The sequence below is a fragment of the Nannospalax galili genome, unplaced genomic scaffold, assembly GCF_000622305.1.
Source record: "Nannospalax galili isolate Female #2095 unplaced genomic scaffold, S.galili_v1.0 scaffold364, whole genome shotgun sequence".
NCBI lineage: Eukaryota > Metazoa > Chordata > Mammalia > Rodentia > Spalacidae > Nannospalax > Nannospalax galili.
In genome coordinates, this window is record NW_008352752.1 from 2,335,578 (window position 1) to 2,360,899 (window position 25,322).

Consider the following 25,322-nt stretch of genomic DNA (forward strand, 5'->3'; position numbering starts at 1 on the left):
AGGTTTCATTTTTTGTTTCCTTTCAAGTGTCTTGAGTTGCAGTGTTAAATCATTTATTTGTGTTCTTTCTGATTTTTTAATGTAGGTGCTTAGAGCTATAAACTTCCCTCTAAGGACAGCTTTCAGCATGTACCAGAGGTTTTGTTGTGTTTTATTGTCATTTTCATTTATGTGTGTGTGTGTGTGTGTGTGTGTGTGGTATTGTCCTTTTCATTTAGTTCCAAGAATTCTTTATTTATTTATTTCTCCTTTAACCCATTCATCATTCAGAATGAATGATGTGTTCATGTGGTTACTGGGGTTTCTTCGGGTGTTGATTGTAAGCTTTATTGCATTGTGGTCCGATAGAATGCATGGAATTATCTCAATCTTTTTGTATTTGTTGAGGCTTGATTTGTGCCCTAGTATGTAGTTGATTTTGGAGAAAGTTCCATGGGGCACTGAATATAAAATATATTCTTTGCTGCTTGGGTGGAATATTCAGTAGATGTCTGTTAGGTCCATTTGATGTATGATGTTGTTTAATTCAGTGGTCTCTGTGTTAATTCTCTGTCCTTTTGACCTGTCTAATGGAGACAGTGGGGTATTGAAGTCCCCTACTATTAATGAGTTGGAATTAATTTGGGTCTTAAAGTCCTGTAGAACTGTTTTTATGAAGTTAGGTGCACCAGAGTTAGGTGAATATAGGTTCGTGATTGTAATATCTTCTTGGTCAATTGTTCCTTTGATCAGAATGACGTGGCCCTCTTTTATCTCTTCTGATTTAGTTTTAGTTTGAAGTCTCTTTTGTCATATATTAGAATTGCAACTCCTGCTTTTTTCTTAGTACCATTCGCTTAGAATATTTTTTTTCCCATCCTTTCACCTTAAGGTAGTACTTGTCCATGTTAGTGGGATGGGTTTCTTACAGACAACAAAAAGATAAGTTTTGTTTTTTAATGCAGTCAACTAGTTTGTATCTTTTGACTGGGGAGTTCAGTCCATTGATATTTAAAGTTATTAATGAAAGATGTATATTGATTCCTATCGTTTTGATTTCTGTTCACATTTTTGGTGTAACTGTTTCAACAGTTATAACTTCATTTAGTTTCTTTGTTACCCCTTGGGAATAGTTGTTCCTGTCTGTTGTTGCCCTTGTGGTATAGTTGCTCCTTTCTCTGTTCTCTGTATTGCTTCAAGAACTTTCTGAAGGGCTGGTTTTGTGGACATGAGTACTATCAGCCTATTTATGTCATGGAAGAATTTTCTTTCCCCTTTGACTATCATGGCTGGGTAAAGTAATCTGAGTTGGCATCTGTGGTCATTTAGAACTGGGAATACTTTGGTCCAGGCTCTTCTGGCTTTCATAGTTTGTACTGAAAAGTCGGCTGTAATTCTGATGGATTTTCCTTTATATGTGACTTGTTTTTCTTTTGCAGCTTTCAGTATTCTCTCTTTGTTCTGTACATTTAGTATTTTTACTATGATGTGCTGTGGAAAGTTTCTTTTCTGGTCTTGTCTGTTTGATGTTGTATGTGCTTCTTGTGTTTGTGTGGCCATATCTTTCTTTAATTTTGAGAAATACTCTTCTACAATCCTGTTGAAGATCTGGTCCATACCATTATCCTGAGATTCTTCTCCTTCCTCTAATAGAGCCTATGATACCTGAGTTTAGTCTTTTTATGGTTTCACACAATTCCTGCATATTCCATTCTTGTGTTTTCTTAAATTTTTCATTATCTTTGCTTGAGTGGTCTAGTTCGTCCACATTATCTTCCAATCTTGATATTTTGTTTTCCATTTCATTCATCCTATTGGTGAGGCTTTCTCCTGTCATTTCTAATTGGCTTACTGAGTGTTTCACTTCCTTCTTCATTTCATTCTGAGTATTCTTCAATATTTCTAACTCTTCTGAATTCATTCAGAACTTTATCCCCATCTTCTTTGAGTTCTTTGTGTGTTCTTTAAATTCACTGAATTTTTTATCATGTTTATAATTGTTCTTTTGAGTTCCATGTCCTGTGCAGTCTCTAGGGGGTTCTCATTGTACTCCTCTACAGGACTGTTGGTACTTGCGGGGATATATTGTTTGGATTTTTCACGATACTATTTTTTCGCCATGACTTTGACATATGGATTCCTTTTGTAGCTTCTGACTCTTGTGTGCGACTCGGGCCTTCCTTTGTTGAGTTTAGGTTTGCTTCTGTTTGTAAACTTTATGTACCTTTGTGGTTTACTTGTTGGGCATGAACAGCTGTTTGATCTAGGCTTCAGGTTCTCTCCTTTGATTTTATATTGGAGGGGCCAGATGGCTTTCTTCTTGCTGCTCAGGAGTTCCCACAGAGCCCTAAGTTGGATGTCAGGCAAGTTCTTTTCTTTCTTTTGTCCTTTTCTTTTCTCTCTTTTTTTTTTTTTTTTACTATTTCATTTATTTTTATTTTATGTATATGAGTGTATTGCCTGCATGTATGTGAGTACACCTGTGTCATGCAATGCAGTGGAGGTCAGAAGAGGGCTTTGGATTTCCCTGGAACTGGAGTTAAGGACAGTTCATAGCTGCCATGTGGGTGCTAGGAATCGAACCTGGGTCCTCTGCAAGAGCAATCAGTGCTCTTAACTGCTGAGCCATCTCTCCAGCCCCTGACATGTTCTTTTATTGGAGATCAGAGTAGTGAATAACAGAGGTCTCTGATTATAGAACTTTTTTTTTTTAACTGTGTGAAAAGGAAATAGACAACAATCTTATTTGAAACAAGTGGAAATTTGTTAACGGTGACAACTGCTGTGAAGAAGTAAGGCAGTGGAGCAGGATAGGTGCTGGGAGAACAGCTAAAGTAATGGCCACTTGAGAAACGATGATCAGAGTAAGCATCTCTGAGAAGATGGCATTTGATCTAAGATGTGAAAAAATTTCTTAGTAAGTCCAGCCTTTTGCAGAACTAAGTGAAGAGCATCTCAGGCTGTGAGATCAGCTGTGCAGAATGTTCCAATGAATATAAGCTCTGTGCTGAGAGGAACAAAGTGAAGGGAGGTTGAAACAGTTGAAACCTAAGCAGACCATGCTAGACCAGGTGAGAGGCTTCGGTTCTTTTTCATTTGCAGTGGGCAGAATGGGGTTACTAAGAGGGGCTGATATCTGAAGAGAGAATTGTGGCTTCTGCCCGGTTGATTGAAGGTGGAGATAAGCATGAAACTGAAAAGCCCCTGGCACTAGAGCACTCAGTTACAACCTGCCAGTGATTTAGATTAAAGGTACTATTAGAGGTGCGAGGAAATAGCTTGAGGCCACATACGTTTAAATACAAATTAGGGGTTACTGTATGTTTTTCTCATTCCTTGGTTCTGGTTTTTTGTTCTGTTTTTCTTTTTGGGGTAGTTTTACCTCCTACCTGTAGTCTCTTGCTTCATTGCTCTCTTGAATATATCTCTTATCTTTCCACTTCCTTTCCATTCCATATGCTCAACCCAATCTCTCATCTAAAAACACATTTATAATCACACTACTTCCGTAATCCGAAATCTCTCACGTCCTTGTGGTCACAGAAAAAATTTACCCAGCTTCCATAACACATGCCCATCTCCCTTTCATTATAGTATTTTCTCGAATGTTTCAAGAGCAGATTTGTGCTTTGTATCCTGTTTCCCTCCACTGTTCCCTGTTGAATCCCTGACAACTCATCATTTAAGGCCTGAGTTCATCATCACCGTGTCCATAACAAGTTTTATAGTCTTTGCATTTGGAAAAAAAACGTTGTGCCTAGTTTATATTCTGTAGAATTTTTCCTATAACTTTCAAATGATATCGTTTAATTTTGGTCTTATTATTTAAGTCTATCTCCCAATGCATTCATTAGATTTGTATTAGCCTACAGGAGTACCAGGCACTGGAAATGCCAAGATAAATATGACATATACCCAATAAGTACAAAGTATAATAAAGAAAGTGAAAAAGAAAAGTTACAATGCAGATGGATTTGGTGCCATAGCAGAAGTAGTGTGTTCCAGACCTCTGGGATTGGTTGCAGTCTCCTTTTTCCACCTCGTCATAGCACCCAGAAAGCAAAGCCCCCAGTCTTGTTTTCATCCCACTGTACATTGCCAAGTCGATGCTTAGTAAAATGCCAGTGACAATTGCTGTTCAATTATAGTCATACTTTCTGACACCTCTTCCACCCTTAGAGACATAACCACTCTTTTAAAAATATTCCTATCGCATCTTTAATCTCAGCACTCCGAGTTAGAGGCAGGTGAATCTGGGTGAGATCGAGTCCAGCCTGGTCTACATAGTGAGTTCCAGGCCAGCCAGGTCTAGAGGAAGACCCTATCTCAAAACAAGCAGACAGGCAGATAGACAGACAGACCAATATATATATATTGCTATGATCAACCTTCTAGTGTGAGTTTAAATAAAATAATTGGGTTATTGAATTTATTCAGTCTGGTTATTCACTATGTTAAATATCTTTCTCTTAAACTTTTAAAATATTCTTTTATGCCATTAGTCCATTTTGCCTCAAAGGTTTTTATATTCATTTCAGTTAATTGTTCCTTATGTCATCCTAATGAAGTATATCCCCGTTTTTATTATAGAAAAAAATCCCCTGATAATCAAGAGGTAATTCAGGGAATGTCCAGTTTCTAGAATTTATAATTTGGAATTTGAATTATCTTGAACAAATTTTGCCACACTTCAATTCAAAAGCTTCTAAGTTAACAATTCTGAATTTCAACATAATTAAAATGAAAGGAAAAATTTGAGTTCAGGAGGCGATATCATTTCCATAGTAGGTGCCAAAGAAGTATGGTATTTGGTCTATCAAGGTCTATTCTAAAAATACATATATAGCATCTATGATATCATTTGCACATTAACATTTATAAGCTTTTGCCAAATTGTCTTCATATTTTCTTCAAGTGTGTTCTGTCTCTTAAAGTAAATGATTTAAAGTTCTTTAAGCTAATTTTTTCTTTGTACCATTGACCGTATTTTGAAATTTACCTGAAAGTCTATAAAACGTGCTAGATATTGTCTCTAAGTTTACTTTTTTATTTCTAGTAATTTTTGTTAATATTTCAGATAGCTGTTTCCTACTTAATCCTCACCTTTCTTTCCTTCCTTCCTTCCTTCCTTCCTTCCTTCCTTCCTTCCTTCTTTCTTTTTTTTTTTTCTTTTTGAAGCAGGGTCTCCCTGTAGCCCCAGCTGTCCTGGAACTCACTGTGTAGACCAGGCTGGCCTTGAACTCACAGAGATCCGCCTGCCTCTGCCTCCCAAGTGCTGGAACTACAGGAATGCGCACCATGCCCAGCTCTTTCATTTTTTTTAAGATGAAGCATTTTTATTTTAGTGCTTGGTTTTATTTATAATCCTGTATATGGACCAAGTTTTAGAAATAACCTGTTAAAGCAAAATTTGTATCCTTTTAAAATTTTTATTATTTGATATTTTGAGGCTTAATAATTGCTAAAATTATCTTTTTAAAACTACAAATATGTACTATTCACTTTGTTAGAAATCAGGTACCCGTGGTGTTTAACATAAAATAAAATAAAAATTTAGTCTTCATTTACATCAAATCCATCTAAGTGTTAATGATTGCTCTATTGGACAGGGCTTATATAAAACATGGCTGTTCCTATACATAGGGGATGTTAAATAGGATTGTATAGATATTTAATTATTATATTTTTGGAGAGTATATTATGTGAATTTTTAAAATTTCTATTGATAATGTAAATATGGCCTATGCTGATACTTGCTTTCCTTTCTCCTCTGAGAAAACTCCAGTTTTTATAAGAAGTGTTTTAAGGAAGTTTTTGTCCAGTGTAATTCTGTATTACGTTTTTGGTATGCTGATAGGGACTAGACCATTGTTGAAAGGCTTGTATGTTAATGACATGTAAAAATGATTTTGTGGAGATAATTCCTTTATTACTATTAGTATTAATGTAAAGAGCACCTTCCCCTCAGTCCCTGCCCGCATCAGTGTTCAAGGTGCTCTGATCCATTGATTGTCACATTTCGCAAAGTTAGAATGCCCTAATGGTTGGTATATTTTACAGTTTCCTCTGAGCCCATTTTTTATTTAAGTGAAAAACAAATTCCTCAGGGAAAGGAGGATTTTACAAGCAATTTCAGAACAGAATTGATTTTGGTGTGTGTTAATGCAGACAATCTGCCCAGTGTTAAAATGTTAAGGGGGAAAAAAATACAAGCTGCCATATTCGTGTGATCACACCAAAATAGCAGCTTGTATTTATATTTTCAATCTCCTTGAGGTGGACTACAGACACACATGAATGAGTGGATGTACTTGGTGTTGTGTTGTGATTTTATTTAATGCAGGCAAAGTACATGCTTGTGCATGCACGAGCAGCCCTCACATATGCACTTGTTCACAGCCGAGGATGTAAAAACTACAACACCAGCCGCTCTCTGCGAGTTGTTGGCCACCTGTGTGTGTGTTTCCTAGATATTAAAGAGGGAAACAGATTTTCAGGAATGAAAGAAACACTTCCTCTGTCCAATGGCCCATAGTCCTTCCTCATTTCACATTTAAGGTTAAAAACAAAGTAATTATTATTGTTGCATATATGTATTTTTCCCATGCTGTTCTTGTTTGAAAGTACGTATTTCCCATTTCTGTTCTTTGTAAGCATAGAAACTCTTAGCATATACCTTTTCTAGTGTGTGCTCTTTAAAAAACCTTTATGAAATTTTTAGTTATTTTTCAGAATTTATTCATTTTTTTAATGTGTATAAGAGTTTTGCTTACACATATATAAATGTATCCATGTCATTCAATGTCCATGGAGGCCAGGAGAGGTGTTGGATCCCCTGAACTGAAGGTAAAGATCGCTGTTAGTCTCCATGTGGGTGCTGGGAACCAAACCCAGATCTTCTGCAAGAGCATCCAGTTCTCTCAACCACTGAGCCATCTCTCTAGCCCCAAATTATTCAGTTATTTAAATGAAAATATGTTTATTCACTACAGAACATGCAGCTGTATAATGCGGTGATTAGCAGCTTGATACTACTCCTAAGTCTTTTTACCTTGGAAACAGTAGTATATGGAGGACAGTACTCAGAGGTAACGGGGTTACCTGAGCTGCTTACCTATGGGCTCTCTTACATGTCTTCTTTGTTTTAGGCAAGTATTGATTATGATTGTGAATTCATGTGCTTAAAGGAATTAAAAGTAAGTTGGGCATGGTGGGACACACCTTTAATCCCAGCACTCACTCAGGAGGCAGACGCAGGTGGATCTCTGTGAGATCAAGGCCAGCCTGATCTACATAGTTTCAGGCCATCTGGGACTACAGGGAGACCCTGTCTAAAAGAGGTTAAAAAAAAAAAAAAAAAAAAAAATCCTCACCAGGAAAACAGACTCACTGACAATTTCAGGAGAATTACCATAATCAAGAAAATGACCTCCAGCTGGCACCTTGGAACTCAGAAAGTTTGGAGTTTGATGTGAATTTTTTTTTCCCTAATTTTATGTTTCTGAAAATTGATGTGTTCATAGGACATGGTAGGGTCATGTTGTCCTCAAAAACCTACTTTTACACTAATGATACAATTTTGATTTGAAGAACTCCATCTAACTTGAGTGAGGTGGTAGCAGGCCTGTGGGTGTTTGGAGGATCTGCTCATGGTTGGGAGGCCTTCAGGAGGGTACTGGGTCTACAGGGTGTGGTGGAGGCAAGCACAGAGGAAGGTCATGGCTTTCAGTGACTTTAAAGTCTGATGAGCAGTAAAGCTGGCATAGTTTTGTTAGTGTAACACAGTTTTGCAGAACATTCAAGCAGATTTGTAATTGAAGACACTTCAGTGTATCAAGAGTGATGCTCTGGATATCTTTTAAATCCTTCCTTAGGGTTAAAACTAAAATAAAATCTGTATTTCCATTTGTGACACCATTTTACATTTACAGTGCACATGTTTTCCACGTCTGTATTTCTTTCCCAAATTTTCAATTTTATGGTTTGATTGTAAAGATGTTTGCAATATGGGTGACAGCAGGGTAGAGGGTTTTAACACATGACTCAGGACTTAATAGACCCAGAAAGAAATGGAGATGAAAACCTGTGCTTAACATGGTGGCTGCCCTCCTCCTCAGCCTGGCCTTCCATGCCCTCTACACGCCTTCCATCCTGCCAGTCGTTCTGTGCCTCATGCTTATCTTCTCAAATGTGCCGATTCCAAGCCCTCACCTGCCTTTGTTAGACTCTTGGAGGTTTTTTCTGGTGTCTTCTTGGACAGAATCCTGTCCTTTGTTACAATATTGTTCTGTTTTCATTTCTTTGACTTTTTTAAAATTAGAATCCACCACCTCCTTAAGGTATGTCTTATTGTTTGTAAAAAACAAATTGAAGACGGCAAAACTCTGCTCAGGTTGTTTTTCTACTTCGTCTTCCTAGTCATGGCTTTCATCCCATACGCTTAATTTTTCTTTACACAGGGCTATTTTTAAGTGTATTTGTTTTTTTAACAATGACTACTTTGCAAATTACTGTGGTCTGCTCCTGCTTAGAAGTTGAAGATTCTAATGAAGACTACCTCCTCCCTTTTTTTATATGCCACACATATTTTATTGTAATTCTCATTTACAATTACCTACAAAATTATCATTTGTGTTCCCAAATTTTCGTAAGCTTCAAATTCCTGTGTATGTGGATAGTTCCCATGGTCAGTCTCTGTGCTATTTATTGGTAATCATCTACTTAAATCTTTTTATTTCAGAAGGCAATATGTTGGACCTCAGAAAGGAAATTGCTTGAATGGGTAAATGCAATTTGTCAGTGGCTAAAGGCAGACAGTATTTCTATTACTCTATGATTGATGTCAGTCTTCTAGGACTAGATTGAACCCTTCTTCATTTTTAAGAAACATTTATTAAGTACTTCAGTGTGTAAAGCACATGTTAAGCAAACAGGACCAAATGTAAATGAATCTGTATATTGTATCATATTCAGAAAGAGATGGAGACTAAAATAGATATATTTCTAATTCATTGCTCCAGCTTTGAAGTATTGACATTTTAGACCTAATAATTCTTTGCTGTGAGAGTTTGATAAGTGCAACTTTGTCCTGCTTCTAACTGCTTAATCTCTGTGAGGTGCACTTCTAGCCCTTTCAGAGGACCTTTTTTCTTGTTGAACAGACTTTATCATAGAGATTTATTGTGGTGTCTCTCCCTCCCCTCATGGGTCATTGGCCACTGATCCACGAGAATAAAGGGAGCAGAAGCGACGAACCGTGTCAGGACTGCCAGTGAGCACTGACAGTAGAAAGCCCTTCCTGGGAGGCAGATTCAGTGATACAGCTCCAGACTCAGTGATACAGCTCCATGTATTCAGTGGGGATTAGGGAAAATATAGTGTGGAGGCAGGAGCCAAAGTCTCAGCTGATAAGTGCTCATAGTACATGTGGCAGGGGGATCCTATCATCCAACTGTAGGGCAATGCCTAATTATCATATAGAAAAAACCTGGGGGAGGTTTATTGCAGGTAACTATGCCAAAGGTCATGTTCCAAATAAGGTCAGGCATCCCTTCTTGGTGGCACTTTCCAGGTAAGTCAGGCAGAGAGCAGGAGGCCCCCCTGCTGAGAAAGGGAGTCCTTCCATATAGCACCAAGCCCGTAGAGCTATCCAGACATGGAGGACTACAACTTTAGCAGCAGGGTCCCCCAACACTTTATAATATCTTACAAACAGATTTATAGTCCCGCACCTAGATTCAGCTTTAATCTTGATTTTCTCTCTCTGTATTGGAGATTTAACTTGCCAAGAAACTCTGCCTTAATGTTACCTTTAATTTGCTGATTGGAGACATTCAAACTGAGGATTTTTATTTTTAAATTAAATAACTTTAAACACATTTATAGGTGTTTCTTTGGCTGTATCTTTGTTCATTCTACCATAAACCACAAGAATCAACCAGATAGCACCTTCAGCACTGTGTCTGAAGTCTCCTCAGCCAGAGCTCCAGTTTGAATATAACCAGAGGCTACCATGCTATCATAATATTTGTCCTACATGATAGGAAATTCTCCCCCCCCCCTTTCTCCTATAATGTGTTCCATATTTTCATTGAAGTCCTCTCTGGCAGCCTGTTCCTGGACTATCTTTCATAACCTTTAGTCTATTACCAATACTCTCCTGAAGATCTTTGTGGCTTCTAAAACTAAAGACATTTCTACAAACTTACTTAGTTCTTTTTAACAGTGCCTCTGAATCAGACCTCAGGACCTTAATTACTTTTACCACATAAATTAGAGCCACAGAACTTAGTCTTTTAAGGCAATAATAATATTATTTCAGAGTTGCTGCAGATCAGTAGTTTAGCATGAGCCTAGCTAGGAAGTTCTTAGTGTGTCATGAGATTGCAATCAGCTGTCTGCTACGGCTGCAGACACTGATTGCCTGAGTAGGGCTAGAGGATCCATACTGCATGAGACTTTCTCTTGTCCTCATCTAGAAAAGACTCATGATCAAGCAGCCCTCAAAAGAAAAAAGAGCCAGGTAGAACCTATGCCGTTTTTATTGCGTAAGCTCAGAGGGAAGTGTATTAAAGAATTTGCAGCTGTATTTTTTTTTTTTAAGCTCAGGATATGTCTTGATTTATTTTAAAGGAGTAGGGGGTTAGCTAATGGAGTTTTTAGCTTTATTTTGCACATTTGAAAGAAATGGAAGGTGTACAACTTAATTTGCACTTCTGTGTCTTGTGGTGTGATGACCACACTCAGGATAATTCACATTCTATCATGCTACATACACACTTTTTAAAAAATTACTTAATAACCATATAATTAGAAGAGGCATTTCATTTCATTACAACATCATTGGCAATTCAATAACAATTTCCAGAGCTAAGATGCTTCTCTTTCAAAATTCGCTGTAAATTTTTAGGTTTACAGTTGAATTAATACAGTTATACAATATTGTACTCTGTATAAACCCTATAAGACATAAAATTAAATGAGGTTTTAAACTTTGCAAAAGATCTCCATTTCATTATTAAAATACACAGTTTCATACAGAAAAATTCATTTTTAATACAATTGACACTAAGATGCATATGTGTTTCTAATACCTATATATCTGGTTATTAATAGTCACAGTCGGTTACTTTCTGAGCTTTTTGGCATCTGAGCATGGATATAAAGTCATCAGGTGGATTTCAATGATAATGTTTTTCACATCTACTAATTATTAAGGAGCAAATTCTTATGCTTTGAATTTTTTTTTTCTTTTTTCTTTATTTATATACCCACTTCCCAGGTAGCAGCCTCCCATAGCCTCCCTCCCCCCACTAGAGTCCTTTTACTCTGATATCCCTGCTACTGTCTGCTGTGTTGTTGGCACCCCCAGCCATTCCTCCACTAGTTGCCCTTCTGATGAATCTAGTCAACCTATCTAGAGGTCTTTGTTTTAGGAGGGTCAGCTGTTCCTCATCTAGCAACAATCAGTTGTCAATATTCTTTTGGATAAGATTGGGGTCTGCTGTTCAGTTTCCCAGTTCTATGCTGGGTTACTATCTGGGAATCCCTTTGTTGACCCTCCTCTTTTGTTATGTAGCCTTTAGCTATGCATATGGACTCTTAAGAAATTATATTGGCCCCTTTAATCTTTGATTATACTTTCCTTTTGGGTGTTTAAGGCCACACAGTTGGTCCAGATAAACCGCTTTATTTTTACTCTTAAAGTTGTTTGAGGATCTGTTCCTCAGGGGTCACATGGGCTTGGGAGGAGCCCCTGGCTCCTTTCTTTTACCAGTTCCGCCTATGTGAAGATATGTCAAAGGTCCTGCTCGACCATTGCTGGCTTCACTTGGAAGCATGGAGAAAACGATTCCTCTGTGTTGACCCTCCTCTTTATAGACTGGACACTGGTTCAAGTCCATCTGGTGGGGCCTCCTCGGCCTCCTTGATCAAGAAGACGGGTGACCCACCACCAGTATAGGACATTTTGAGAGATGCTCATAGTTCCCTGGAACTAGTCGACCTAGGAGGGCAAGGAGCAAAAAGTGTGCTTTATGTCCCTCTGACCAAATTATTATAGACCTCAAAGTATGTCTGTTAAACACCCAAGAAGGATCAGGATGCAGCATTGGTTCCCCAGGTGTCTGGGGCCCCAAGACAAGGAATGGGGCAGGGCCCAAACTTGGAGGAGAGAATGGCGGGGGAGATGGGAGGGTGAATGGGGCTGGGGTAGTCAAGGCGTGGAGGGTGCAATGGACTTACCCCAGAGAGAGGCCTGCAGGTGGGAGATAGTGCAGCTGTATTTTTAAAGCCATCACAATCTATTCATAGTTTTCCAGATCTCCCCAATGATCTCACCATTCTATTTAGGTGGATGAAAAATATGTACAGGACCTTCCAGGACTGGAGTGGGGTAAGTTATGTTCATATGTAACATACACTCTGAGTGCACTGGGTAGCACTCAGTCACAAAGGCCATAGCTAACTCAAGAGGAAGCTGAGAAATTAAATCCATATTGGTGCCTAGAAATAACAGACAGCAGGTTTGGCTGAGAAATGAGAATGGTGATTTGATCCACACAACAAGAAAACAAACCTCATGTGTCTGCTTTCATTCTTTTTTTTTTTTTTTTAATTTTATGTGTGTGTATTGCCTGCATGTAGGTACGTGCACCGATATCATGCATTGCCCTTGAAGGTCAGAAGAGGCTGTTGGATCCCCTGGGACTGGAGTTACAGATAGTTGTTAGCTGCCATGTGGGTGCTGGTATACGAACCCGGGTCTTCTGCAAGAACAACCAGTGTTCTTAACCGCTGAGCCATCTCTCCAGCCCCATGCTTTCATTCTTTATCAGACTATGCTTCACATGGTTTTGGCTTAACTTTTCAGTTTTCCTTTAATAAGATAGTGAACCACAGTATGGTATTATAGATATTTAATAGTATACTAGGGAGTTTCATTGGCTCAGTTTAAAGTTTGGATGAATGTTTTGATTTTCTGTTTTTGGATAAAGGCATAGCATCGGCGATTGTTCCTTCAAGTCCTTCTATGTTTCTTTGTCCTGATGGATGATTATAAACCCTCAGCAAGGCTGTATTTCCTCTTGGGGCATCTTATTGAATACTTGAATCTTCAGTAATTCATTTGGGCCCAATGCTTTGCCTGTTTTAATACTTCTAATTACCTAATTAAATACTATAATGCAGTGATAAAGCCCTTCATCATTTCATTCTTTTCTTAACCCTTTTCTTGCTTAAGAAATTTTCTTTCTGTGTCTTTGTTGTCTGAAAACTCTAGGGCTACAGATAGTTTGAATTATTTGCCTTCCCTTTATTATCTGTATTGTAATAGACGTTAGTTAAATGTTTTTCTACTCTCTTCAAGCACTTAGGTTACTTACCAGAGCTCTAAATTTGGTGCTTAGTTGCCCTCTATCCCTTCTTAAAATTACATGAGGGCTGATCACTCACATGTTGGCCTGTTGAAGCTGACTCTCAGCCATGACACTTCCATGTAGCCTCTGCTTATAGCTATTTGACTTCCTTATGCCATGATTCCGTGTTCAAAGGGGAACCAGATAAGATCTGTGTTACATAGCACGTAGTTTGTAAGAAACCTGTAACTAAAGCCAGTACATTTTCACTGGAAGGGGGGAAGGGAGTTGGATCCTTCCACCTTGTTTTTTAAATGGAGAGAGAGGGTTATTTTGTGGTTCAATGTGAATTTTCCATATGATAAATGACACTGAAAATTTAATATAGATTGCTTTGAGTTGTATGCACACATTAACAAAATTGTTTCCCCAATCCATAAATACAGGGTGTCTTTCCATTTATGTATGTTTTCTTCCATTTTTTTTCATAAAGTTTCATACTTTTGTTGTACAGGTCTTTTACTCCCTTTAAAAATTAATTGCTGAAAGCCGGGCGTGGTGGCACACGCCTTTAATCCCATCACTGGGGAGGCAGAGGCAGGTGGATCTCTGTGAGTTCAAGGCCAGCCTGGTCTACATAATGAGTTCCAGGACAGCTGGGACTACAGGGAGACCCTGTCTCAAAAAGACAAAAAAATTTTTTTTGATTGCTGAATGCTTTTTTGGAAGTAATACAAATTAGATTGTTCACCTGCTTTGAACAATCCACTATTATACAGAAAAATGCTAGTGATTTTTTTTTTTTTTCTTTTTTGAGACAGGGTTTCCCTATAGCCCAGCTGGCCTGGAACTCACTATGTAGACCAGACCAGGCTGGCCTTGAACTCACAGAGATCCCCCTGCCCCTTCCTCTATAGCGTGCTAGGATTAAAGGTGTGTTCCACACACTCAGCCAATGCTATTGATTTTTACCTGCTTATTATGTATTTTAAGAAGTCTTTGTTTTACACATTGATCAATAGAGCTAAAATTTGTTGATATCCATGTGACAAAACCTGGACCTTTTTTAAAAATTTATTATTTTTATGTTTATGTATATGTGTGTATTGCCTACATGTATGTAAGAGCACCTGTGTTGCATGGTGCCCATGGAAGTCAGAAGAGGGCATCGGATCTCATGAAACTGGACTTACACAGAGTTGTTACCTGCCACGCAGGTGCTAGGATTTGAACATCTTCTGCAAGAAGTGCTCTTAACCACTGAGCCATCTTTCTGGGCCCCCAAACCTGAACCTTTATATACAAAAATTGTCATTTTTCACATGAAGTAAAAATTTAAAAACTTTTGTCTCATGTTCATCATGTTTCTATTTTCAGAGTTTACTTTTGCCAATTCACGTTTTGTTTTTTTTTTCATTTTCCGACCAAATTAAAAAAAAAATCAGTTCTCTTGGACTCTACTCCTTATTTGTGGTATGAATTTACTTCCCCTCTTATTTTCCTACTAGATTTTTTTTTCAATGAGTCAAGAGCTTGTACAGTTTCAATTCTGATTTTTTTTCATTACCACATCGTTTCTGAAGCTGCTGTTGTCTCTTTTTTGCATGAAATTATACTCATTACTGATTTTTCAGATTATTAACACTCGTGATCAGTTTGGGTCAGTATTCATCTCTTAGTGTTTCAAAATTAGATTTACCTTTATAATAATAGCTGGGCTACATTGATGTTGAAACTACTTTACCAGTCTCGAATTCATACCAGTTCACATGGCTATTTCAAAGAAAGAAAGAAAACCCCTCCAGTTCTTTGGGAGACAGGAGAGGAGGAAAAGAGGCGCTGAGAGCTGCAGCAGGTGAGGGCGTTGACAATGACTGTTCCCAGCAGCACTGTGCACTGGACTTTCTCTTCTGTCACATCTGTTCCTATACATGGAATGTTTTCTGGCTGGCATACTGATAATATGGCAAGTAATTTTTGTAGGGAGTGTGTCATTTCTCGAGTGTGTTCCTTGACTTCGTGCTAGGTTCTTCTGTATGTCTCTCAAGTCCTGGGATTTTACCTAAAAGTACATCTTTGCTTATTTGTGACAGGGAAGGAGCACAAAGTGCCACTGCCTGCTGCCTGTTCACCTGCACTGGCAGGTGGCAACATCTGCGGGGTTCAGTTTTGTTGCCAGTTAGTCTCTGAGTTGGACTGGATGATCTCCGAGTAGTTTTCCAGTTAAAACTTTTTGAATATTCATTCTTTTTCTAACTTCTGAAATAGCACCAACTCCTACTTCGTTTTCAGAATTTACGTGTGTATTTCTCTACCTTGTGTACTTGATGCTATGAATTTAGAGAACAAGTAATAGTTATCAAAGGAGGGAGGGAGGGAGAGAGGGAGAGACAGAAAGAAAGAAAGAAAGAAAGAGAGAGAGAGAGAGAGAGAGAGAGAGAAAGAAAGAAAGAAAGAAAGAAAGAAAGAAAGAAAGAAAGAAAGAAAGAAAGAAAGAAAGAAAAGAAACAGATTTCCTGAAGCGGTACTTGAGCATTGCATTGGAGCTGTAGATGTTGTACTCCTGTTTTAGATACACTGTCTAATAATATACATGTTCAGTTAATTGATACTAGCCCAAAGTGAGCAATTTAAATTATCTACCTACATTTTGATTCTTCTGGATATCTAATTTCCCAAATACTTCAAGTACTTAATCTGCATTTAAATGTAACCATGAATTAGTATACAATATAATTTACATTTTTGGTATTGAGATGTTAAACACTTAAGTTCATAGATGTTTGAAGCAAAGTGAATATAGCAGTTCTCACTGATTTCTTCTATAATCATTGAATTGCACCTAAACAGTATTACTTTTTGTCACTGCATAGAATATTCCAAATCGTAGGTGAGGAAAAAGATAACACAAAATCTTGAGCCAACCAATTTTGTTCCTGAACCCTATTTTAACAACAGAGATACATTTGTCATCTAATGAGGAAAAGGACAGAAATTTCATCTCTCACAAGTATTCCACTCTTACTTTAATGACTAAGTTTCTCCAAGACATTTTTTTTTAACCAGCTTATTTTGTTGAGTATCCGTGTTCCATCCTGATTGCTGCTTGCAGGCCCAGTAGTGAGTGGAATTATCTGGTAGATTACATGAAGGTTTTTTGCACAGATGTAAGTTCATCTTGTTCATATTCTTAGATTTTCCTTGCCCCTAAAGAGGTTACCTTGTTGCTAAGGAAAAGCTAAGACAACTGAAGTCTGAAGACAATTGTACATCAAAGAGAATTTTAAGCAAAAGTCCAGTAAACAAATGAAGACTAAATATGCCTTGTTTTATATATAAAAAACAGGATCTGAAAAGATAGTCTTCATTAATACCTAATGTAGCTCAACTGTAAACATAGCCTGGATTAGAGGAAGCTGTTGTCACTCATATCGAGCCAACACAGTATCAGTACAAAGCACAAAACAGCTGAGGTTTCCAGAAAAAGATGGCAGTAAACTATGCTAACATGAAATAAATTGACTTACCTCTCTTGGAAAGACTCCACTGAGGAGTGGAGTTTCTGTAATGCCCTGTGCTTCCATGAAGCTCAAGGTAGTTTCCCACTCCATTCTCTTACATTTTCTCTTATTTTGTAGTTCCATAGCTACCTAATTCACTTTTCCTCACCTAAAGTACCATTACTCAAAGATGCTTAGTGATCTTTAGTCCTCAGCAGTCACTACTTTCTAGGCTTTTTAACTTGATCTCCCTTTGGTCACAAGGTTGGGACTACAGTCCCTACTCGGTAGATGCAGAACTTACCACAGTCACTGCCTAGCTAGAAATTTTGCAACAGGAATTTTTCATTTCCCTTAAGGTGCCTTCAGGTCCTTCCTTAAACACTCCCGTTTCAGGACAGTTCCTGCTGATGGTCTATCATTTCCATGTGCAAATTGGGGAAATCACTGAATTGTATGACTCAGTTGTAAATTCAGTATTTAAAGCTCTTTCCAGACTTGCCTCACTTTTCCTTCTGTACAGATGCTCTATTCTCCACTGGGGTTGATTCACGTAGCTTTCCCTTTCCTTCTCATTTCTAGTTACCCTGCCTGAAATACTGCCTGCCTTTTATACCTTCATAACCTTCCTTCCGACTTAGTTGCCTTTCACACTAATGTTCTGTATTCTTCTCCATGAAATTGTTGTTTAAACCTTCTGTGACTGAACCCAATTGACAGTTGCTTCTAGATGGCAGGCCTCCAACCTTTACGTTGTGTGTGCATTGCTGTGTGCTTGCTGGTCGGGTTCTTTCAGTATTATGTCTTTGCACCACAAACAATGAATTAAACTCTTTTCTAGAAGATCGCCTGTCCTTTTTCTGCTTGACATTATATCAATCCACCTTGTAGAATTTTTTTTGTGCAGAGAATATTTAAGCAAGGTTTACCAATTTATATTCCATTTGGATTTTGTATTTTAATCATATGAAACTGACAATATGGTCATATTCAATTGAAATCTTGATATCAAGAAAATGATAATGATTTCTTTAAAAAAATTAGTACTTTTACAAAAGTCACATTCTAATTTCAAGAAAACATATGAGGCAACCAGACGTGGTGGCACCTACCTATCATTGGAGTGCTCAGAGTGCTGAGGCAGGAAGATCATGAGTTTCATGCTGGACTGTGATCATTAGTGAGAACAGTCTCTTTCTCAGAAATAAACAAGCACCACAAAATGGGCTAAAGCCAAAGTAACACCTTACCCCCAAATAAGTAGGTTGTGTGTGATTCATTCCTAAAACGTGTATTCCCACATGGAATGATTGAAGTATGTGAAGAAATTTGAAATGTTTAGATGTTGAAAGATGTCACTTGCCCCTAGGGTATAATCATCTTTCTTTTTTCACCTCCTTTTTTAAAAAAAAAAATACTATTTTTATGTGTATGCATGTATTGCTGCAAGTATGTAAATGCACCCATGTCATGCAATGCCCGTGGAGGACAGAAGAGGCTGTCAGATCCCCTGGAACTGGGGTTACAGAAGTTGTTAGCTGGCATGTGGGTGCTGGGATTCGGGCCCGGGTCTTCCGCCAGAACAGTCAGTGTTCTTAACTGCTGAGCCATCTCTCCAGCCCTTATCACCCCTTCTTAATCCTACCAGTGACACAGGTTTCATGGCAAATTAGAGCTAGATTGAAATCTGAAAGCCCTTTGAACCTTGTAGAGATAAGAGTCTGAGGGTGATTCTTGCAACTGTGCTAGTCAGGCTCAATCCTGTGTTTTCTTTTTTAGGTTTCCTGAAATGCAGTTTTTCCAACAAGAAAATGTGAGAAAAATTCTTACAGATGTTCTTTTCTGTTATGCTAGAGAAAATGAGCAGCTGCTTTATAAACAGGTAATGAAAATATCTTACAGGTGGCAACCACTGTCTTCAAATTTTCCATACAGCTTGACAAATGATAGAGCAATAATGCAACCTTTATTGTAGCCAGAGTTGTATCATAATGTTAAAGTAATCCAGGTACTGCTTGTCAGCTGCAGAGTGTGAAAAGCAAGCTCATTGAAATGCATGCTTCGTCCTCATTATAAGGCATTCTACCAAATTGTCTTCTATGAGATGTTCAATCTTTTCTTTCAACTTTTGCGAGTTCAGATATAAACAGCATCTCTGAAACCAGGTTAGTAATAAAACTTTTCTAAGTTGTGTATGTAAATATTATTTCTAAGCACAGCATTTATAAATATGTGATGTCGTGTGAAAAATAAGTGTCCTTTCACTCTATAATTTACAAGTAGCAGAACTTTAGAAAGTTTAAGTTTTTCGAAGTTTATAGTTAGCTGTCTTGTGCTCCTGATATTCAGCTCATTTCATTACTGAAGACATTACCAGACTGTTTTATGGTTTTGGAAATATAAATTGTTTAATATATAAATATATACCCAGGATTTATATTGAGGTTTATTGTGTCTCACTAAAGATATATACACATGACTCTTTTATTTTTCCAAATATGTATGAAATGATAATTCACACTAAATTTAAAATAATCAAAAGTTACATCTACGGGACTGGAGAGATGCCTCAGTGGTTAAGAACACTGACTGCTGTTGCAGAAGACCTGGGTTTGGTCCCCAGCACCCATATGGCAGCTAACAATCACCGGTAATTCCAGTTCCATTGGATCTGATGCTCTCTTCTGGCTCTACAGGCATTGTGTGCACAGGTACACTTGCATATATACAGGCCAAACACTAAGACACACAAAAAATAAATTTTTTAAAAATTAAAAAGTTACATCTACTTGACTGCCAAACTTCAGCCTAATGGAACAGAAAGTGTGGCAAACAGACTATTTAATCTGAAATAAAATTTACTTTTTTTTTTTTTTTTTTTTTTTTTTACAGGGTCTCCCTGTAGCTCTAGCTGACCTGGAACTCACTATGTAGACCAGGCCCCCAGCTGTCCTGGAACTCGCTATGTAGACCAGGCTGGCCTTGAACTTACAGAGATCCACCTGCTTCTGCCTCCCAAGTGCTGGGATTAAAGGCTTGGGCCACCACACCCAGCAATTTACATATTTTTAAAGATGGCCAAGTCAGTTTATGATTATATTAATATGTTTGTTACTGTTGTATACATGTAATAACCTAGGGTGGTGATTTTACCTTACCTTCAGTTTTAAAAAATGCTTTTTTTTTTGTTGTTCATTACTAGGGATTGAGTCCAGAGTTTCTCACATGCTACTCAGGCCCTCTGCCACTGAGCTATACTCCCAGCTCTGTGATATATCTTCCTATTAATTACATTCTGTCAATAGCTATCTAGAATTAAAAATTGAAAAAATATACATATCGTTCAAATATCCAAACAAATTTGACAATGAAGTTATAAAAGCTGTATAAAGAAAATTATGTTTTAAAAGGAATAAAGCACTAATTGAATGAATAGAAAAATAATACCATGTTTCTCAATGGTAAAATTTTAGGTACAAATATTCCTTCTTAACAAATGAAACTGCAGATGTTTCATGATCCTAATAATCTAAATGAGTTATGTGTTTTATTAAAACTGACCATAGTTCTTTTAAATTTAGTGTCTCAGAGATGTAGAGTTGCTTTAACAGGTAATTCAGCTTAGTGGTTAAAAGCACTCTCCAAGCCCAGTTTTATTTACTTTAGTCTCAGTTTGACTGTGTACCAGCTGCATAATCTTGAGTAATTTACTTGCCTAATTACTAAGTTTTTAAAAATTTATGTAAGATGAGGACAGTAATAGTATTTACTGTGGTGTTAAGAACATACAGTGATCTAGCCATGGTTGCTCACACCTGTAATCTCAGTTCTGTGGAGCTGAGGCAGGAGTGTGTCATGAGTTTGAGGCCAGCCTGGGCCACATAGCAAGTTCATGTCTCAGGATAAAGAACATATAATGCTCAATGTAAGTTCATGAAGGTAGTTGTTGTGACCATCAGCCTTATACTTATTTTGGTAGAATTGCCACAGAATTTGGGAGTCGGCTAAAATGGCAAAAGGAAACATTACTTCTACTACTATTTTTCTATCTTGCCTTTAGTATTTTTATAAATGTCCCGTATTTTATAAAGTTTCTTGTATCAGGAAATGGGAGCATAGCTTACTAGTAGGACACATGCTTAGCAGATGTAAGACTCTGAATTCAATTCCCATGATAGTGAGGAGGGTCTTTGATCAAGCTAATATAATGATATTATAACACTTAACCAAAGGATCAGTGAAACAGTCTAGGAACATGTTCCATTGTATATGGGATTAGTAAAATATAATTGGGAAGGAAATATATTGATTTACTGTATTTAGTTTTCTGCCCGGGAAAAAAAGGTTAATGTACCTTTATTGGTTAAGAAGCTTCAGATAGAATAAAAATACAAAAATATAAATAAATAAACATATAAAATAATAAGGAAAACATTTTCATAATCTCAGCATAGAAAATGCTTTTGTATAAAAAAAGAGCTGTCAGAAAGTCACGTATAAAGTCAAAAGACCAAATCCAAATCAATATATAAGAAGAAGAAAGACATACAAGAAGTCTAAATAGAATACAACATTCAAAGTGCCTCAAACTCTAAGTGCTCTTAGCACTCTTCAGAGCCCCATCATTCTGCTCCATTGGTTCAATGACTTGGAGCCTCTGAAAAGGATGCAAGGTCACTCTTTGTGGAATCTTGTTTGGGCTGTCTCCTCTCTGTTTCCATTCTTCTAAATCTTTGAAAATACTTATAGTAAAAGATGTAGTGATAGGGAATCACTTCAGGATTAAATGAGCTCCAGTTACACATTAGTGTTCATCTTTAGAGAAAGATGCAAGACATAGAGTAAGGAAGTCCTTACAATAATTGGAACAAGGGAAAATAATATGCTGTCATGCTCCACCTTTTGATATATGTATTGTGTGAAAGACTAGATAAGCATATGCAGTCTCACATTCTTAATGAGTTAGGCCTAGTCTGTCAGTTACTCACTATGAAAGTATTAGTATCTTGTGCCAGGTCTCACCTTAATGTTTAAAGTCCTTTAGATTTAAAAACAACAACAACAACAACAAAAATAAAATAAAACAGAAATAATACCTTGCTCTAGAAGGACTGAATGTTTGCCAGATCAAATTTAAGGAAAAAAAAATCTCAAGTTTCATCACAAGCTGTTAAAGCTATTATTTTGTACTAGGTGACACCCCGTTTAACATCGACCATATTGTTAATAGTTATGGGATTTTATTGAATTAATGAGACTGTTATCATGTAGTGGAATGTCTTGCTGAGTTAATTGAAATTGCAGAGATTATATAAATGGTATTAATGAACTTTGACTGTCTGATGTCTCAGTTTTAATAAAGACTGCTTGGTGGGCTAAATGAACACAGGCAGATAAAAGAACAGGTTCAATTTTGTGAGCCTACAGGCTGTTGATGAAGAAAACTTTGTTACCTTTATTTTCAGGGGCATGAGTTTGGATTGCAGAGAGTATGAATGAGCATTCTGCTTTAAGCAAGCAGAAATGAAGATATGTATACATACACATACATACACAGATGCAGAATGACACACTTTCACGATAACAATACATTTTTACTGTGGTTTCTCAGATTTATAATGTGCTGACTCATGATTAATGCTTTATGAATATTTTTTAAACATGCCTATCTACTTGCCCTTCATTTTTGGCTGTGTTTTTCTTTCTGCTATTCTACAGTTTGAAGCTGGGCTCTTGTATAGCAAGCACAACTATTATTTAACTGTGTCCCTTATCCACATGCAGTTACTAATCAAGTATTACTTGTCTAGTATTGAAAGCAAAACTATTTCTCTCAGGTTTTTTTTTTTTATCATTTTTTTAATAACTACATGATTAGAAGAAGCATTTCATTACAGCCTTAACATATTCAGTAACACACTCCAGAGCAATAGTACATCTCTTTCACAAGTGGCTGTAAGTTTCTAGGTTCACAGTTGAATATTCACAATATTGAACTCAGTATAAGCCCTGTAAGACATAAAACAGAATGAGTTTTTAACCTTTGAAAAAGATCTCCATTTCATTTTAGAATATATTGTTCCTTGCAGAAAGACTCATTGTTTGTACTACTAACACTGAGATGTTGGCACATGCGTCTCTAATCTGTATGTGTCTATTACTAGTCATAATCGGTTGCACTTGGATCCTTGGCACCTCTGTATGTCTATAAAGTCATCGGATAGATTTCAATGGCAATTTTTATCACCTGTATTAATTAACATGACTTAACTTTCCATGCTTTCTCCTCAAATATAATACATTTTTAAAATTTTGTTGATTTTTTTTGTCTGTGTGTGTGTCTGTGTATGTATATGACACAGAACATCCAGAACTATCTTATTCAACTATATACCCATTTACCAGATGGCACCCTCCCATAGCCTCCCTTGCCCTACTAGAGCCCTTATACTCTGGTATCCCTCCTACTGTTTGCTGTGTTGTCAGCACCCCTAGCCACTCCCCAGTACTTATCCATCCAGTGAATCTAGACAGCCTATCTACAGGTCTTTGTTTTAGGAAGGTCAGCTGTTCCTCATCTAGCGGCAATCAGTTGTCAATATTCCTTTAGATAAGAATGGGGTCTGCTGTTCATTTTCCCAATTCTATGCTGGGTTACTATCTGGGAGTCCCTTTGGTCACTCTGGCCAACAACACAAAAGAAGGTATCTCCTATCTGGCATTGTTACTTATTATGTAGCCTTTAGCTATGCATATGGACTCTTAAAAAATTATATTGGCCCCTTTAATCTTTTGTTACACTTTCCTTTGGGTGTTTAAGGCCATAGAGATGGCCCAGATAGACCAATTTATTTTTATTCTTAAGGTCATTTGAGGGTCTGTTCCTCAGGGGTCACATGGGCTTGGGAGGAGCCCCTGGCTCCTTTCTTTTACCAGTTCCACCTATGTGAAAATAAGTCAAAGGTCCTGCTCGACCATGGTTGGCTTCGATTGGAAGCATGGAGAAAATGATTCCTCTGTGTTGACCTTGACCCTCATCTTTGTAGACTGGACACTGGTTCAAGTCCATCTAGTGGAGTCTTCTTGGTCTCCTTGATCAAGAGGACAGGTGACCCACCACAATTACAGGACATTTTGAGAGATGCTCATAGTTCCCTGGAACTAGTCGACCTAGGAGGGCAAGGAGCAAAACCTGTCCTTTATGTACCTCTGAAGAAATTAGGCCTCAAAGTGTGTGTATTAAACATCCAAAGTTAGTTCCACCAGTCTGGTACTTTTTTAAAAAAATTATTTATTTACTAGCCATATAATTAGAAGAAGCATTTCATTACAACAGCATTGACATATTCAATAACAATTTCCAGAGCTAAGATGCATCTCTTTCAAAAGTGGCTGTAAATTTTTAGGTATATAGTTGAATTAAAACAGTTACACAATCTTGTACTCTGTCTAAACCCTATAAGACTTAGAATTAAATGAGGTTTTAAACTTTACAAAAGATCTCCATTTCATTATTGAAATACAGTTTCATATAGAAAAATTCATTTTTAATAAAATTGACACTAAGATGAACATACATTTCTGATATCTATATATCTGATTATTACTAGTCAGAGTCGCTTAGTTCTGAGCTCCTTGGCATCTGAGCATGGATATAAAGTCATGAGGTAGATTTCAATCGTAATGTTTTTCACATCTACTAATTATTAAGGAGCAAATTTTTATGCTTTGAACAATTTTCTTTCTTTTTATTTATTTATACACCCACTTCCCAGGTAGCACCCTCCCCTAGCCTCCCTCCCCCCACTGGAACACTTATACCCTGATACCTTGCTACTGTCTACTGTGTTGTCGGCACCCCCAGCCATTCCCCACTACTTGCCCTTCTGGTGAATCTAGTCAGCCTATCTAGAGGTCTTTGCTTTAGGAAGGTCAGCTGTTCCTCATCTAACAGTAATCAGTTGTCTAGCTTCCTTTGGATAAGATTGGGGTCTGCTGTTCATTTTCCCAGTTCTGTGCTGGGTTACATTCTGAGAATCCCTTTGGCCACCCTGGCCAACAACTCAAAAGAAGGTATCGCCTGTCTGGCATTAATGCTTGTTATGTAGCCTTTAGCTATACAGATGGACTGTTAGGAAGTTTTGTGGCCTATTTAATCTTTGGTTATACTTTCCTTTTCGGTGTTTAAGGCCATACAGTTGGTCCAGATATACCGCTTTATTTTTACTCTAAAGCTCGTTTGAGGATCTGTTCCTCAGGGGACATATGGACTTGGGAGGAGCCCCTGGCTCCTTTCTTTTACCAGTTCTGCCTGTGTGAAGATAAGTCAAAGGCCCTACTCAACCATGGTTGGTTTCGCTTGGAATCATGGAGGAAGTAATTCCTCTGTGTTGACCTTCCTCTTTATAGACTGGACACTGGTTCAAATCCATCTGGTGGGGTCTCCTCGGCTTCCTTGATCAAGAGGCCAGATGACCCACCACCATTA

General features: G+C 37.6%; 1 protein-coding gene across 8 annotated transcripts in view; it reads left to right on the top strand.

The window, feature by feature from the left end:
- The window catches only part of Tbc1d5 (TBC1 domain family member 5), a 545,935-nt gene that overhangs the window by 283,487 nt on the left and 237,126 nt on the right, over positions 1-25,322 (top strand). For all 8 annotated transcript variants that reach the window (XM_029554511.1, XM_017802415.2, XM_029554510.1 and 5 more), the window contains one exon: positions 18,614-18,716. In XM_029554511.1, the coding sequence (XP_029410371.1) occupies positions 18,614-18,716 (103 nt within the window). The remainder of the gene's footprint in view (positions 1-18,613; positions 18,717-25,322) is intronic.